The 17,227-nt window shown below is 35.7% G+C and overlaps 1 protein-coding gene across 1 annotated transcript in view; it reads left to right on the top strand.

Annotated features, from left to right (window-relative positions):
• LOC129260697 (syntaxin-binding protein 4-like) overlaps positions 1 to 11,704 on the top strand; it is a 48,068-nt gene extending 36,364 nt beyond the window's left edge. Inside the window, exons 20-23 of the mRNA XM_064114138.1 lie at positions 515 to 558; positions 5,476 to 5,621; positions 6,717 to 6,774; positions 7,617 to 11,704. Coding sequence (XP_063970208.1) covers positions 515 to 558; positions 5,476 to 5,621; positions 6,717 to 6,774; positions 7,617 to 7,716 — 348 coding nt within the window. The 3' untranslated portion in view covers positions 7,717 to 11,704. The remainder of the gene's footprint in view (positions 1 to 514; positions 559 to 5,475; positions 5,622 to 6,716; positions 6,775 to 7,616) is intronic.
• Positions 11,705 to 17,227: the final 5,523 nt, after the last annotated feature.

The raw sequence follows: 17,227 nt of genomic DNA, 5'->3' as shown, positions 1-17,227 counted from the left end.
TTCACTAGCTTACAAGTTCACGAGCTTTCGAGTGCCGCTGCAACTCTTTATCAAGCGATTAACTAATATTTTGTTGATGGAAACAGCAATTTATCTCATGCAGTTCCCTATTGCACTGACATGGAGATAACTTCTAATAATCATACTAATGTACATGTATGCAAAGAATATTCCAAATATCTTGTAAATAAGTGAACATTACACTGTTCAAGGTTTTAATTAAAATAGTAATCAAAATGTCAACTTTTGTATTTTTGATAAATACGTGTTTGCTGTCGAAAAATTATGATGCTATACTTGCTTATTGCAATGTTCAGTGCATTGATTGAAATGGCAGAAATATTGTGCTGTGTACATTTTTTAAAATAGTTTTTCCCTCATATGTTAGTGCTTTTTTTTATTGTGGGAAGGGGTTCATTTTGCATTAGGTAATTTAAAACAATTGAGAAAGTAAACATTGAATTTGATATATCTCATGAGAAAATTCAATTTGCTTGTTTTTGTTTTGAAACAGACAGTACATGAAGATCTGACAGAAGGCCCCAATGGAACACTCAGGTACTATTATTTTTTAAAGTGACAACTAGGGGGGGGGGGGGTGTTTCACAAAGATTTAAATGTGACTTATAGGCACACTTAAATTATAGTAGCATGCAGTATATAACTCATCACCGCATTGTTCAGATCATATGCACGGGACGCTCACTACCGCGTATCCATCAATCAAATTGCACATTAAATAGCATGTGCACATTTGCGTTAAGCATGACTCTGAGTCACACTGAAATCTTTGTGAAACACCCCAGATCTTGTAGAAAAAACTTATTAAAGTATACATCCAAAGAAAATTCACGAAAGTGATGATTATATAGACAAATTATATATGAATGGAAAGGTCTTGTCTTTTTATACACAAATATGTCACTAAAAAGTCTTATTGATGTCGTGGAAATGCAAGCAATTACATTATTAGAGACCCTTCTCAGCCCCCCAGCCGCCCCCAGACAGACAATAGCGCGATCAAATACAGTCGAGAATAATGACGTCACATGATGATCGACTCACTCAGCTCTCTGTGCAAGCCAGCAGTACACTGATAGCTGATTCACCTTCCTGGTCTCTATTTTTTCGAATTTACCGTTTTCTTCATGTATTGTGATATCCGAATACTGTTTTCGACAACTTCAGACTATAAGGGAACCAGAACTGTGTTATTTTGCCCGTTTTTTTTATTGAATTGTGAACTGGAAAGATCGATTTTGTCCACTCGACAGTCTTCGTTGTGTTGCTCCACTAACTATTGAAAAACTCCAAGCTGCACGGTCCTTGCTCCCGATGCATGTTGCAGGTTACGCTGTTTGATCCAGTCAAAAGTCAAGGTAAGCATGTTTGGAAACTGTACTTGTTCTGACGATGCATTAAGGTCAGATGACAGATACAGATCTGATATAAGTTTAGAATCATGCATTTTGGCATAACTACTATTAAAATTAAAAAGTCTTTATTTTAGAAATAATGTTTTTGCACAATTCCAGCAGATTTTTTCTTCAGATTTCTAAAAGTAAAACTGGTCAGGACTCAGGCAGGCGATTAAATTATTTAGGAGCACTGGTATGGACCATGGCTGAAAATCTGCTGTTTCAGAGGAATGTTTAAGTTTTTATTATACACAGAATTATATCACCATGATGCCGATGTCATGAAGCCAGACAAATTTTCAGCAGTGATTACCCTGATTCCTGGCCAAAATCACTCGCACGTATTGCGAGGTTAGTATTAGTATACTAACCTCGCACCACGAACCGCGTTTGGCAGTGAATTTCTAACTAGTGGGTCGCGCGTGCTGGGATCTCACTTCTTGGGTCCACAACACACGACTTCTACGGCTTGAATTTTATGTGCGCGGCGGCATGTAATGAACCCTTGGGTGGGCCAAAATTAGAGTCTGGTGTTTCTTTCTGATTAGAGTGTTGCTGCATATATGCATGCGTAATGCCTTCAACAATGAAGATAAATGCAATCTTTGTAATGACACAGAGACTCAGAGAGCACCGTACCTCAAGTGATGTTCGTGTAGCCTCCACTTCACTACTGCTACAGCCTACACTACGCTATACACACCTACCCGGGTAGGTGTGGCGTACATGTACGGTAGTGTAGCGGTAGTGAAGTGGAGTGGGGCCTACACAAACATCACTTGAGGTAGAGCACCAGTGTTCTGAGTGGAACTTTTCAGGTGTCTAAACCTACTATCATTTGTTGTTGACCAGGAATTACATGCCACCGCACGCCATCAATCATCACGATAATTAAATTCATACTTTGATTTGATTATTTAAACTATTTCTTTTTTTCTCTCTTCTACACACAGATCTGCACACTTGCTGACTCTGGTGACTTCTGGTCTCTGCTTGCTACCTCAATCTGGGAGATTCCATCATGTCCTTTTACTATGATTTGGATATAGCCATTTTTTTCTTCACTCTTTCCAGGACCTACGGTTTGCAAGTTGTGGACTGATAATGATACAAAAGAAACATTTTCTTTATCAATCTTGGAAACAATTTTGAGCACAGTTTTGGAGAGAACTAAGAAATTTGACTTGGACAGGAATACAGCTTGTCAAAAATAATAACGCACAATTTAAAACGAAAGAACAATTTTAATGTTACTAGGGCATTTTGCGAGAAATGTTATACTCAATCACACGTCCCAAATCAAGGGTAAGTCCTTTGATTAAACATGTAGTTGAATTGCGATTGCAACTCGACCTTATTACGCTTGAATTTGAATTTAAGACTTACGCTTGATTTGCAATTGAACATAAGTTTCTTGCAGTGCCCCATAATTATGTTTTGTTATCAGATATTTAACGTGCTGATTTTTCTCGAAAGGTATAATATATTTGTCCTTTTAAACGGTATTTGAATATGGGTACGCCTTTTATTTGTTTTCCACAATATTTATTGCATGTATGAACAGAAGTGAAATATTTATTGTGAAGCACTGTGAATGTTGTGTGCTGTTGTGTGATGGTTCATCATTTTTGTTATCAGACTGAAAGCCTGGTGGATGTGAGGAAGTGGCCTGGATGAAAGAAAAGTGAACATGTGTCCAATTACTGATTTGCATATTCTAAGACAATTTTGTTTCTGGATAAATTTTGCTATGCATTCCCTACATTAAGAGTAATGGAGAAGTCCACGCAATCAAAAATTCATTTGAATTTAAAGAAAAATAACAAGATATTGCAGGAAATTTCATAAAAACTTTGATTCAAATTTATATAATAACTATTTTATCAGTTCCGTAAATATAACCTATTGTGATCAGATGAAGAGTTTCCTATCGTCAATTCTGCAAAGAATAAAAAACAAAATGCCACAAAAAATAGAAACGAATGTGATGTGAGTGACAACTCTAATTTGCATATCATTGTTTTGTGTATATGACTGTTTTGAGTAAAAACAACAAGGGAAATTACTCTATTCAAATAATTTTTAGTTGATGTGGACTTGACTTTTAACTTTACCCCTCCCATCCCAAATAAGAGTAGAAATAATCTAATCAAGAACTTGAAAATCAAAAGCAGCAATTAAGAAGCAAGATTTGATAAATACATGTCTGAATAGAATTTCACAAGAAAATAAAAAGAGAAAAAAAGATGGGTAGGGACGGGGAAGGAATTTTAAAAAAAATGCCCAGAAAAAAAACTCCGAGTTTCGAACCAGGGTCCTCGCACATGACAAAACAATGGCCAACGCATTTGGCCCGGACCATTGCCCTTTCGGAAAGGCATTTTTAAGATATATGAAATAAAGTCCGCTCGCCGCTGTTGCCTAATAATGCTTCGGCAATTCAACTGCAATTTCAGTCATTTCGCGATGGATATTGCCGTGTTTTTTTTGTGGTTCCTGACTTTGCTACTTAATGAAATTTCATAATTTTTGTTCAGTCATAAAGAAGAATGTCTATGCTTTATATTGATTGTAATATTAATGTGACGCAAGTGTGATTTCTACGTGAAAATATGCTTTGTTTATTCACATATATTTCTTGAAAAAAAAAATTTCTAAGCTAAATATCGGTTACCAAAATACGTTAAATGTGCACTTTTTTTCACTGTTCAGTGAATTCAAACTTTTATCTATATAACAAGACCAATCTTAAGAGCAATAAACAATTCTAAGAGCAAAAAACGCTGATTGGAAAGATCGTCTCCAATGGGCTGCTGTCCGCAGCTCAGCTGCTCACTGCTCATTGTTTGACGTCACTCAGCTGGAGCTCGCAAGAGGACCGGTGGAAGGCAGAAATATGGCATGAAAATAAATCATTTTTGAGAGCGGATTTCTGCAAACTCTGATCACTATTTTGAAAAATGAAGTTATATATCTGATTAGTAATACTTCCCCTTTACAATGATGACCACATAAAGTCATTATGAAATACTTTTGATTCTTCGGATGTATACTTTAATTTCTTTTTCGCCTATGCACCCATGTAATTTCATACAAATTGTCCATTGTAGAGTCTACCATGTCTTCAAAATTATTTGTCCTATCATAATAAATCTGTTATCAAATGAAAGAGTTATCATACCATTTTACCTGTTTTTGTGAGGTTTGTATTTATATTAACAGGATTTTCTTTGAAATAATAATTTTTGGCTATATATCATTTCAACTTTTACCAAAATATTTCATGTGTTTTTACATGTTTCCTCATCAAGTGATTTACAGGATTTGATTTTGAGGAGTAAATTCAGGCAAATGGGACCAATATGAGTGATAAGATGGCAGTATGATGCTAATATTTAGGTGTAATGAATGCAATTTTTTACTTTGACCCTTTCCACGCGTACCTCGCACCAATGCACACTCGATGCCGTGCGAACTTCGCATTTCACACTCAACAAACAATGCATTGTTTCCCTCCCAGTAATAATTCAGTACAGATGGGTTCATGGTCCAGCGCACAAAGAGTTAATTAATGCAATTCCATAATGATGCTCATAATATTTGTGATATGGAGAACGATCGCTTACTTTTCTGCGGTCCCTGTAGGATTGGTCTAGTCTTTGTGTAATGACACTGAGCTCTAAGGATGGGTCTGATCTTGGGATGCCACGACATTTGCTCCTGCGACAATTGCTCCTGGCTTAATTTCGTCTAAGATATAGGGTTAGGGTTGCAATAGGGTTTTATGTTAGGTTTAGGGTTGGGTATAGTGTTTAACCCAGGGTTGAATTTGGTCGTTTGATTATTGTGTGGAATTTAAAACGGAGGAATTGTCGCCGGAGCAAATGTCATGGAACCAATCTTTGTGTAATGACACTGAGCTCAGAGATGCAACCTTGCTATTATCGTTACTCAGTGAGAAATTATTGTAAAAGCATTTACATGTAATAAATCATTCGGCATTTTGTCATTAATCATTTCACCTAATACTCTGACTTTTCTTTCATTTTTGCTGTAGTCGTTATAACAAGGGAGAGAATGCTAGAAGAGGGACGAATGGATTCCGACCTCCCGGTTATCTTGCCAAACATAAGGGACCTATCGACCTTGCATCGGAGGCTAAGGAGACGGTGAAGGCTGTGAAAGCACTGGTTGAATCAGAACGTAAGTCAAAAACATCTACCAGTATTTCATCTCATACTGATGATCTGATCTGCAGAATCGCTCCAACCATCTAAAAAGTTTATAAAATCATTTTTTATTGTTCTTTTGTTAAATGTTATCAAGTTTATATTTCTGTTGTTGTGATTCCTTAACCTTTAAAGGTCAAGTCCACCCCAGTAAAATGTTGATTTGAATCAAGAGAGAAAAATCAAACTAGCAAAGCGCTGAAAATTTCATCAAAATCGGATGTAAAATAAGAAAGATATGACATTTTAAAGTTTCACTAATTTTTCACAAATCAGTGATATGCACAACTCAGTGATATGCAAATGAGACAGGCGATGATGTCCCTCACTCACTATTTCTTTTGTTTCTTATCATTTGAATAAATACAATATTTTCATTTTTTACAGATTTGACAATAAGGACCAACTTGACTGAACCATATAGTATTAAACAGTGCTAATGTCACATATTCAGGGAGGAATTAATCGTTGTTTCACTTGACAATGAGAAGAAAATTATAATATTTCATTTAATAAAATACAAAAAGAAATAGTGAGTGGATGACATCATCAGTCTCCTCATTTGCATACCAACCAGAATGTGCATACAACTGTTTTGTGAAATTAAACAAAACTTTAAAATGTCATAACTTTCTTATTTTACATCCAATTTTGATGAAATTTCCAGTGTTATGTTTGTTGGATTTTTCTCTTTTTATTCAATTTTTTTTTTATTGGGGTGGACTTGTCCTTTAACTTTCCTCAGATTAGTAATTAGTTTATGAGGTACATGACACACGCTAAATGTTGTGTTTATTATTATTATTTGATCTAGTTACAATTACAAACTGCTATACAGCCAGCTCACTAGATTTTCCAACATTGATCATGATTCTTTGGGTAACATATCTTCTGACACTGCTTACATTTCAGTCAAAGACTCATCTTTCATGAATGGGTATTTGTATCTGAGATGTCATTTCAGTAAAGCTTTAGACTTTGTTGTTTAACCTTGTGATGATATACCTTAATTTTGTCTTATCTTGACTTAAGTACATGTAATTAATTTGTATTTTTCTTTGGTTCACAGCTTTACCTCACGGCTGGGAGGAGGCTTACACAGCTGATGGAACAAAGTACTACTTAAAGTGAGTCCAGGGTAATGGTTTATAAAGAAAGTAACAATTGATTTGAATAAATCTTGATTTTGGAAAGCCAATAATGCAATACTGGTTGATATCAAGTTTTGTGTTGGTTTTGCATGCTCGATTCTGATTGCCTACCCTATCTCAGAGCTGCCAAGTACCAATTTTCAGTATTGACTGGATATCATGATTGCACATAGAAACAAACACTCTTTATTATTAAGTTCTTTGTTTTAATAAGTAATGCAACATTTATTGCCATTTTATACCAATTTTATTTTTGTATATTTGTAAACCCAGTCTTGTGAAGGGGGCTTCATAATAGAAACTAGTTTTTCTTTTAGTCATCCTCAGGCACTAGTCAGTGGTAATTTCTTCCTCTTGTACAATCTCTTGTTGTCTTTTGCCTGGAAATAAAATAAATAAATAAATATTAAGTACTGAAAAATGAGAAGAAATACTGATGGTTTCATGCAAAATGCTGGGGTTTTTTTTCTTCAGTTTTATGTGTTGTCCTATGGCATTCATTTGAAAATACTGATTTCCTCACCAAAATACTAATTTACAGTCTTTAAAATACTGGAAGCTCTGCTAGCTCCAACACCTCATGTGAGTTGATTGACAGCTCAACACCAAGTTAGTTTTGATTTCGGATCAGCATTATTAAGTTTGGTGCATTGATGAGGTAATAATCAGTGGTATACCAATGCCAAAGAAAATATTATTTTTTTTTCAATGCAAACATTTATTTATTTCCTATCTACATGTGTCACAGTAAGATGAATGGTTTTGGAAAGAAAACAATGTTTGAATGATGTTTTTGTTCTTTCAATTTACACCTGCAGTCATGTAACTCAGTGTACAACATGGATACACCCTCTATCTGGTGTTAACCATCTTCCAAGCATAAATGAGAGAGATAGTCTACCAGAGACAAGGACGTGACACCGATCTTGAAATAATCATCCGCAAAGAATGTCTGGTGTGAACAGTTGCTGGTATTTATATGAGGTATAATCCAGATGAGACAATGGATTTGACACTAAACCCTTCATACACCCTCCAAATTGTAGTTATGATCTTCCTAGTATTCATGATAGTGATGGCTGGCAGGATTTGCATTTGACACCAGTCATTGTTTACACTTTCCATCAGGTGTTAACCATATTCTCAATATTAATGGGGGAGATTTTCTAGGCAGACAAATAATTAAAACCAAACACCATACACTCCATATCTGGTGTAAACCATATTCTTATTATTCTTGGGATGGATGATCTTTTAAGAGAGTACTTGACACTGGACATATTCTACACTCGGTTATAAGCTGCTGAAATCCTTAAATTTGATAGGCTCAGAGCAATAATAGTCGGTGAAAGGCTCTATTTGTGTTATGAAATCCTCCTTGAATGTGTTCAAATTTGTGATATCTGCTCCCTTTTCTGTGAAAAAAAAGTTTCCAGTGTTTTGTACTCGTGCTTTACTACTAACTGGTTAGTATGATAACTGCTAGGAATAGAGAAAGCTTTAGGTACTGTACCAAAGAAATCCAACCGTGGCCATTCAGTGAAGATAACCTTGATTTTTTCATAATATTTATCTGTGAATTGTATTCTGATATATAAATGCTGTATTTATGCAGTTTTTTTTGTAGAGCTGATAATATTTTTTTCATAGGAATCATAAAGCATTACATCAATATATATATATTGTTTATAGTGATGGGTAACATTTTGTATATAAATCTTTGACAGAATCATATTTATATATTTTGTATTTTTATAGAATATTTTAAACTGCCAATCAGATATTTAGACATACATGTATTTTGGTTTTTAATTGAAATAAGATTCAGTTGTGGTTGAGGGAGTATTCATTCTGCAAATTGCATTTATCAAAAACTTGCATCTAACATATTCCCCATTTGGTGAAGCGGAAAAAAACCTGGATTTCGGGTAGGTGTATACTACGACCTGAAAAGCGCTTAAAATTCTCAATTGTTTTCCTGATTAAGCAAAGGAGAACGATAAAGTCCTTTTTAATACAAATATTTTCAAATCATTAAATCATAATTGCAATAGCCATTCAAGATCGTTGTTGCATGCACCATGAACCAAGCAGAATAGTTGTTCGATATTTTGGTGATACAGGGCCAAGGTGTTAGAAGAGCAAACACCATTACGTAAATCAAATTGAACGAAGCAAATGTTTTTTTAAACTGTATGTCATTTTAAAACATTTTTTGTATCAAATATATGACTTGTTTATGCATTCGCTAATGGAGGATTCCATGCTATATCATACAGGATATTTTTACAATATTTTGCATGTCTTTAACATGAAAATACATTTTTTGTATAAGAATATTTTCATGATTTATGGTGATCTTCAAGTAGTACCAGAAGGGGGCCAAGAACCAAGACTTAACTTGACCCGATTGAAATTGAAATGACAGGCAGTAAAATGTCATAGAGGACAAAAAAGCAACAGAAAAAAAGGAGTGAAAAGCAACAAGTGCATGGAATCACACTAATCTTTACTCATTTTGCTATGTATTTGTAGCTCCTAGGGGCAGGTCCAAGTAATTATCTCTTTGCTGACAGTCCAAAGTACCTGAAGTAATACGTTGTAAAGACATGATTTCTGGGAGTCTAAATGTTGGAAATCATTTGCTGGTATATATACAGTATAAGGCTTATTCTTCATTAGAAATTAAGATGGTATGCAAATTTGGCCGAGGAGATATTTGTGGAATCAACTTAGTTTGCAACTTTTTCTTGATGAATTTACACATTATCCCATTTACACAATTTATGACATGTTAAGTAGTGAGTTTGGTACATGATATTAGAAAGTGGGAAATATCCACCTCCCTCTTGAACTAAAATTTGAGTTATTCAGATCAAAATGGTGCATCAACAAAAAAAGTTCATTTACCCCAAATTCATTGATTTGTGTAAATTGAAAATATTTATGGCAAGTGAGATTGTTTATGTTTATTTTGTGTTGACTATTCTACAAATGTGGATCCAAAGGTTTCCCAGAGTTTTATCTCTGTTTTTTTTCTAGCCTGGATCAACTTGTCATAGAATTTTTAAAATCAAATATTTCTTGCCAACCAACAATAAGTTTCCCAAAATGAATTTGGCATATTTATTGAGCTGGTAATAGTACATGTACATCCTAAGCTTTTAATTGATATACCACTTGTCTAAATTCATCAACAAGAACGTACATGTGTACATGTACTTGTTTGAATGTAGAAGAAATTCAATGAGAACTATTCAAGAATAAGAGGGGAAAATGTTTGCAATTTTGGGTTTTCCCAAACATGAGACTTGCACAATGTTCAATCTTGGTGAAACTTTCAAGCAATTTGGAAAAAAGTGGTGTCAAAGCGGAAACACTTGTATTTCATCTCTTTGCTTAATCTTACAACTCAGAATGTTGACAGTATGGCAAAGAAAATCATACCTTCAGATAAGCTATTTTTGAAATTTTTACTTTTAGAAGACCAAATAACTATTTTAGCTTCTTACTAAGAACCTTCCTTCGCGTTTTTTTGTTGGTTTAGGGGTTGGGGGGTGGCAGGTCTTATATGTTTTGGCGCCTGAATTATGTGCGTAATATGTACATTACATACATGTACTTTTTTTCCATGAATATTATTGATATATTCTGTCCAATTACAATTCAGTTATTACACAAAATGTTTATAATGTGAACATTTTCAATCCTACTTGCATGGTATTTGATGCAAGTCATGCATGTTTTTTTATTAAGAAAAGAAACAAATTGTGTTGGAAAATTTGTTTTATATATTATTGTATCATTTTATATTCATGGAGAATTTATAACACGTGCTCAACAATTTCCTGGGGGTGTTTTGCAAACAGATAAACCCTGGCTTAGAGCTATGCTTAAGCGCTAATAAGCAGTATCGTTGATTCAAACCAAGTTAAGTGTGTCCTCTGACCATGATCATACCATGGACATATGATAGATTGGACATTCATCAGTTAATTAATGAATTCACGAACAAGTAACTGTCATTTTTATTGTAATAACATTATCTTCATATTTATTTATTTTGATCCTATTTTAGACATGCAAGTGGGAATTTAAGAGAAATTATACTGTCAAATCATTGTGAAATACCCCCTTGACTTATGTCTTTTGTCACATGAAATGTCAGATACATGTAGCTTGGACCTGACCCGAGTGTGTTATTGACTGGTCTGTATAACTGCTTTGTATTCATGATTTTATTATATTTTTTCTTGAAAAACAATGTACATGTAAGACCAGCATCCCAGGAGATTCATTCAAGTTGCAGGACCATAGCAGTTGACCTTACTGATTGATGGCCAGGGTAAACGCGACACCTCACAAACACGGCTTGCTGTTTGGTTTGAGCTGGGGTCTTCCTGTCAGAATCACACAATTAGCGACGTCATTACCAAGAGATCTATTTTTTGGTGTGCAGAGAAGGGCACTGTTGTGCATGGTATACAGCTTCTACAGTGTAAGTGCTTTATTTATGATTTTAATGATACTTTGTGCAGCCTAAAGTATGCGAGACAATGCAATCAGTTTTCCAGAGGGTAATGATAATCGTGGAAATATTGGCCACATCCACATTTTGAAAAATTAACAAAAACAATACTTATTGAAGACAATTTTGATAATTTTTTTTGGAATTATACAAAATATACAAAATTTGTTGCGTATTTCTCTCTTTTTTTTCAAACAATAACCTTGACCCTCTTTTCCCCTCTCTCCTCGCCTCAACAATACTTGCGTTATCTGTCGATCCATTGTCTGTCATATCTCATCACTGCCATGTGCTATCTGCTTTAACTGTCGCGCAGATTCTCCTTTGTTTCACATCGTTTTAACATTATATTTGCAATGACTGACTAAATTATATGCTAAAAAGACAAAAAAGACATTCTTTTACAAGGAAATTTATATATACATACATACTTGATCTCATCATTTCTATTACAAATCCGTATGAGAAAGAAGTATACATTATTTTGCGATAAAATTATTCCCTATTTCTGTGTTAATTTTGTGGACAGACTAATTTGAGATAATATTTCAAACTTTATACATTCCTTTTCCCATTCACCTTAAACCACATGTTTGTGGGAATGCCGAAATGTGTCCATGATACAATCACATAACGAGTAGAGATTGAGCGGGGGCTGCATTGGGATGACAATTTGATTGTGTGATGATGGTAGATTCTCAATATCAGCTCATCAGAATTTTTTTTTGTAATTCCTAACATTTTGGGTATAAAGTTTTTACCCATTTTTCTGAAGATTGTGTGCTTCAGTTGTTTTTTCACAATGTGGAAAAAGGAAAAGAATTGCTCCATAAATCACAACACATGTTAGTCTGGTATCTAGTTCAAAAGTGAAATGTCAAATTTTGATTTCTGTCTTGCCAGCAATTGTCAGTAACTTTTGAAGCCATTAAACAAGAGCCTTTCCATTGTCGTTTTTCATATTGATACTTGTCAATATTTTAATGGGCCTTTTGCACAGTTGTCAAATTTCATCGATGGAGTTTAGCCAAGATGGCTTTGGGGGTCATTGGCATTGGTCGAGATTGATCAAGGACAGGTTCTCTGAGTTGACCCAGGACTTGGTGGCCATTTTGTGCCTGCACAGCGAGCACAGCGAAGGAAAGAAAGGAACTTCCAAACTGCTTGAAGAGAGTACTGCTGACTTCCAGAGATTCATTTGAGTTGCAAGTGAAATCTTTGTATTTGGTGTTTTTCGAAATCTGTTAATACCATGTTTAATTGGCCTTGAGTACTTTCCGGCTGAGAGGAATGGTGTTTTTTTTTCCAGCTCACATGTGACATCTGTACCGCTTCATAACGTCATGCAAATTTTACATTTTCTATTTCTACCCACCCTCCAGTCTGTTGGTTCAACAGTGATCTCCCAGATCGCCAGCCTGCTTAACTCTTAAAGTTTTCTGTTTTCAGTGTTTTGTCAATCATTGTGTCATCTGGTAGTTTGTCCGACATTTTAAGTCATATCCCGTTTGAATGGGAATTGTGTTTATTCACTATGCTGCATTTATGTGAGGGGTTGCTTTGTTTGGTAAGGCATTTGATACATGTAGAACTTGGCACATCTGATTGGGTTGATCCAGATGTCTTTGAAATTGACATTAGCTCTGTACTGGGCTTAAAAAAACATGTTTAGTCTAAACCATAGCTTCTTCATGGACAAACTTGCACACAGCACCCTGACAGAGTATACATAGCCCTTTTTTCCAACTTTTGCTCTTTCTCCTGAAGACAAGAACCTACTTGTTAAAACATCAAGGTTTTGGGTGTTCCTTTTCAGGACCATCATATGCCAGCGAAAGAATACATGGTGTACCGTGAAAATACTACTCTTGAAAATTGGTTCTTGTCAGGGTTTTAGCTTCTGTAGTCATAAAGGATGGTGACTTGGCCTGCAAGGAGCCCGACATGGATGATTCTTTGAGACCAGAGAGTCCCGACCATGGTGATCATTTAAAGAGGCATATCAGTCCTTGAAGAGCCTCATCAGCATTCTCTCATGGTGACATCACCCTGGGAGCGGAGCGACTCTTTGAGACTCAACATGGTGAAAGAAGCTTGTCATGCATTGATTAGCCTCTGCAGCATCCTAACATAGATCGATAAATGTGGCAGGGACTAAGGGGTGCTCAAGCCTATTAGTAACCCAGTTTTTGAAAGTTTCTGTTTGAAATGTGATTGGTTGAATTCAGGAAGATTGTCCGAACTGTCAATGTTGTCATTGCTGAAGAAATGATTTCCTACATCCAATTTGTGTAACGAGTTCTGGAAATTTGATTGGGTGCTTGTCATGGATTGTTCGAACCTTTTAATAGGCTAAGGAAATGGTTCTCTCTAAGTCCAGTCTGGAATGTGTTCTTGAAAATGATTGATTGGATGTCTCTGAATTTCGACATTGCCGTACTTCTTATGGTAGATTGGTCCAACTTTCAGTGACCCTTTCATTGACCCTATTGCTACAAGTCTTGAACGATTTCGGGAAATTTTATGAGGTGCTCTCTGTGAAATTTGACATTGTGCTTCACTTGTACTAGGATTCATGCCTTGTACTGTAATGATTATGGACCATTATAAACCATTCTGGGATATGAAGTGCACTTCATCACGATGAGCCTCTGTTGAGGGTCTCTAGATTCGCAAGTCGTCATCCTGATTGCCCGATAGTCTCATCTCACAGACTTGTGTGCAGAGAAGTGATGGATAACAGTATGCAAATCAGAAACATTTGGTGGTGAATGGCCATTTTCAGGAAACGAAGAAAACACAGAAAAGAGAAAAATAAACGTCAAATTGTTCTCTCAGTGTTGGTTTCTTAATATTTTAACCATAATGCAGTGTTCATTGAAGTTCATAAAATTACATCATGTACATGTACAGAAAAGGGTGTATTTTTTCCAAAGTTTTGTAATATTTATTTTTCCATTTGGTCATTTAAAAACACAAAGCTGCCCCCTCCCCTAAAAAGAATAAAATAAATGACAAACTTTTAAAAAGAATAGATAAGACATTATTGATAAAATGTAAAAGAGTGTGATAGATAAGATATTTTTTATATTGAATATGTAAAATTGTACGAGATTCTTTAGACATTGTAATATCAGTCACGGATAGTAAATGTTGAAAGGATGTGAAATGATGGAAGATCGGCAGATATGGGTCCTGTAACATAAAACTTAGTGATTGATTGTGACATTGATTTCTATGACTGATCACATTGATTGTTGTGTATGATCAATCGTAAAAAATTGGCCTGCAATCAATTGCTAAGGTTTTTGATATGGGATAGTACCTGGATAGTACAGGGAGGTATGGAGAAAGCACAATTAGTGGGATAAACAGGTAAACTTGTAGAAAGGTTAAGAGGGGAGATAGAAGTGGGGAAGTGAGCAGATTATAGAAAATATGGTAGGGGTTTGTTCAAGGGTGAATAAAAAAAATACAAAGGACATTAACAGACTGATTCAATGCATTGTCTTGAATACTCTAGGCTGCACAAGGTATCATTGAACCTGGTAATACAGCACCTACATTGAAGAAGCAGTATATCATGCATGACAGTGTCCAGTGCCCTTATCTGTACACTATGAAATGGGACTAATGGTAGCGATGTTGCATATTGTGTGATTTTGTCAGGGAGGCCCCAACTCAGATCAGGCTGCAGGTCAGTTTATGAAGGTTAGTGTTTGCTACTTTGAATCAAAGGTCAGTTGCTATGGTAACCCTATTAACTTGAATGAATCTTCTGGGCTGCTGGTCATTTTTTTTTTTTGAGATAAGGAATGGCCCAACATGTATGTAATAAATTCTCTGGAAAATGAAATATTCTTGCTTTTCAGTTATCCTCATTTGAGTACATGTACGTACCTCCAGTATATAGTATGAAACAGTCCAGAAATGGACAGGTCCTTCTCGGTTTTATCCATTGTGATCTCACCCCCCCCCCTCCTTTTTTGTGCAAGCCAAAAGTGACATTATTCCTGAAACCTCCAGGTTATAGAACTAAGGTTCCCACATGACGCCACCATGGAGGACAATAGTAAACCTGTGCACCCGGGGGGGCCACTTACATTGACGAGTGGATACCATGCGCGACCAAAAAAACACGTAAAAAGGATGTCTTTTTCACGATAGGGCACTTTACGTACGTAACGTGATAAGGGTGTCAAAAACACAAAAATAATGAAAAAAGGGTATCTATTTCGCTAGGAAAATTACGTGTTTAGGGTCAAATTCGCGGGGATGATATAACAAAATTAAAATGTTTTATAAAGGATGTCCTTTTTGCCCCAACACTTCGTGTTTAGAGTCCGATTTGCGCGAGGTGTAGAAGGTGGGGTCGTACTAAACCAAATAAGGTAAAGTCGACGACCGAAGGACCCGTAACAATAAAACATTCCTGTACTTGTTTAGGGGTTCATTTTAGGGAACATTTGCCAAGAGTATCATTTTGTTACCAATACTTGTTAAGGGTAGGGTTTCACACGCCAATACTTGTTAAGGGGCGCATTTTCAGAATATGGAAATTACGTGTTTAGGGTGCTTTTCGAGACCCCATGGTCGCGCATGGTATCCACTCGTGAATGGAAGTGGCCCCCCCGGGCCTGTGCATTAGATCATAATAGACAGTGATTGGTCATGGTTTCATGCACAAGTTTTTGTTTGTTAGTCCTCCAACATGGCTGCCTGTGGAAAACCTCTATACATTTTGTCATGGGGCAATTCCATAAAATATGCATGTGACCCCCTATATAATAGATGTTCCTGAAATGATTTGTCTCCGTTTTGTTATAGTTCTTATAAAAATTTGGTAATTTTAATGCTCTCAAATGACATTTTGTGAAGAATGGAGAAAATGAGGGTCAGATGTACAAACATGTTGATATTTTATGGAGGCAATCCAAATTTAGAAGGCCGATATTTATCTTTATACAAATATCCTTTTTTCCAGGTACAGTTTCTATCCCCCCCAGAGTTTTAATGCATTGAAAAACTAACCTTTTATTGAGTGTTTTTCCACTTACTGTATTCCATATAAAATTATTCAGTGATACACAAAGCTTTTATTAAACCTCATCCTTTTTGTACTGTACAAGCTGAATATTTAAGCACAGTGTTTGACTCACAAAATAGGGATAGTTGTTTCACGATCCTGTTCTCTTTATTTTACTTGTCCTTTTTTCTCTTATTCTGTTCACTTCTTGAAAAATCCTTGTGAGCCCCCATGGCACTACTCCTGCCATGCCATAATTCAGCTTATACAATACTCTTCAAGGATAATGTCACATTTTGGCTTGCAGCAGGTCATGTTAATTACCCCCCCCCCCCCCCCCCCCCGTTGTGCATTGCACATCCACAAAAATCACAGGATCAAAGCAGGGTTGAGAGGCTGGAAAAAGGAAAGGGAAAGAGAAACAGAGAAGAGTTGTTATAGAGAAGGTGCATCAGATGATCATAATGATGTGATCATTTTAATAATAGAGAATGATGACAGAGCTATAGATGGATGACAAAAGTTAAACAATCACGGTGGGAAGAGGTGATTACTATAGTTGGGAAGTAAAATCCATGATGAACAAAAAAGGGAATGAGATGCAAGGGGACGTCTGAGATAAACCGGATAAACCGGAATTGTATCGTGCAATTAAAGATTTGAGGAATTACATATTTTAATATGAGAAAAATGCAACAAATAAGTGAAAGAGAGAAAGAATAGGGGGTAGAGAAAGGGACAAGATTTACATGAAATCAGTTGGAGAATAAATACAAGTAGCCAAAAGGAGGTGTAACACAATCATTTACTAATTAATCATCCAGGCAGATTAAAAAATTTAGCCCATATGTCACCTGCAGTGGAACTTATCCTCA

This window comes from Lytechinus pictus, unplaced genomic scaffold (assembly GCF_037042905.1).
Source record: "Lytechinus pictus isolate F3 Inbred unplaced genomic scaffold, Lp3.0 scaffold_19, whole genome shotgun sequence".
NCBI classification, from domain to species: Eukaryota; Metazoa; Echinodermata; class Echinoidea; order Temnopleuroida; family Toxopneustidae; genus Lytechinus; species Lytechinus pictus.
This window is presented reverse-complemented; position numbering and strand designations above follow the sequence as displayed.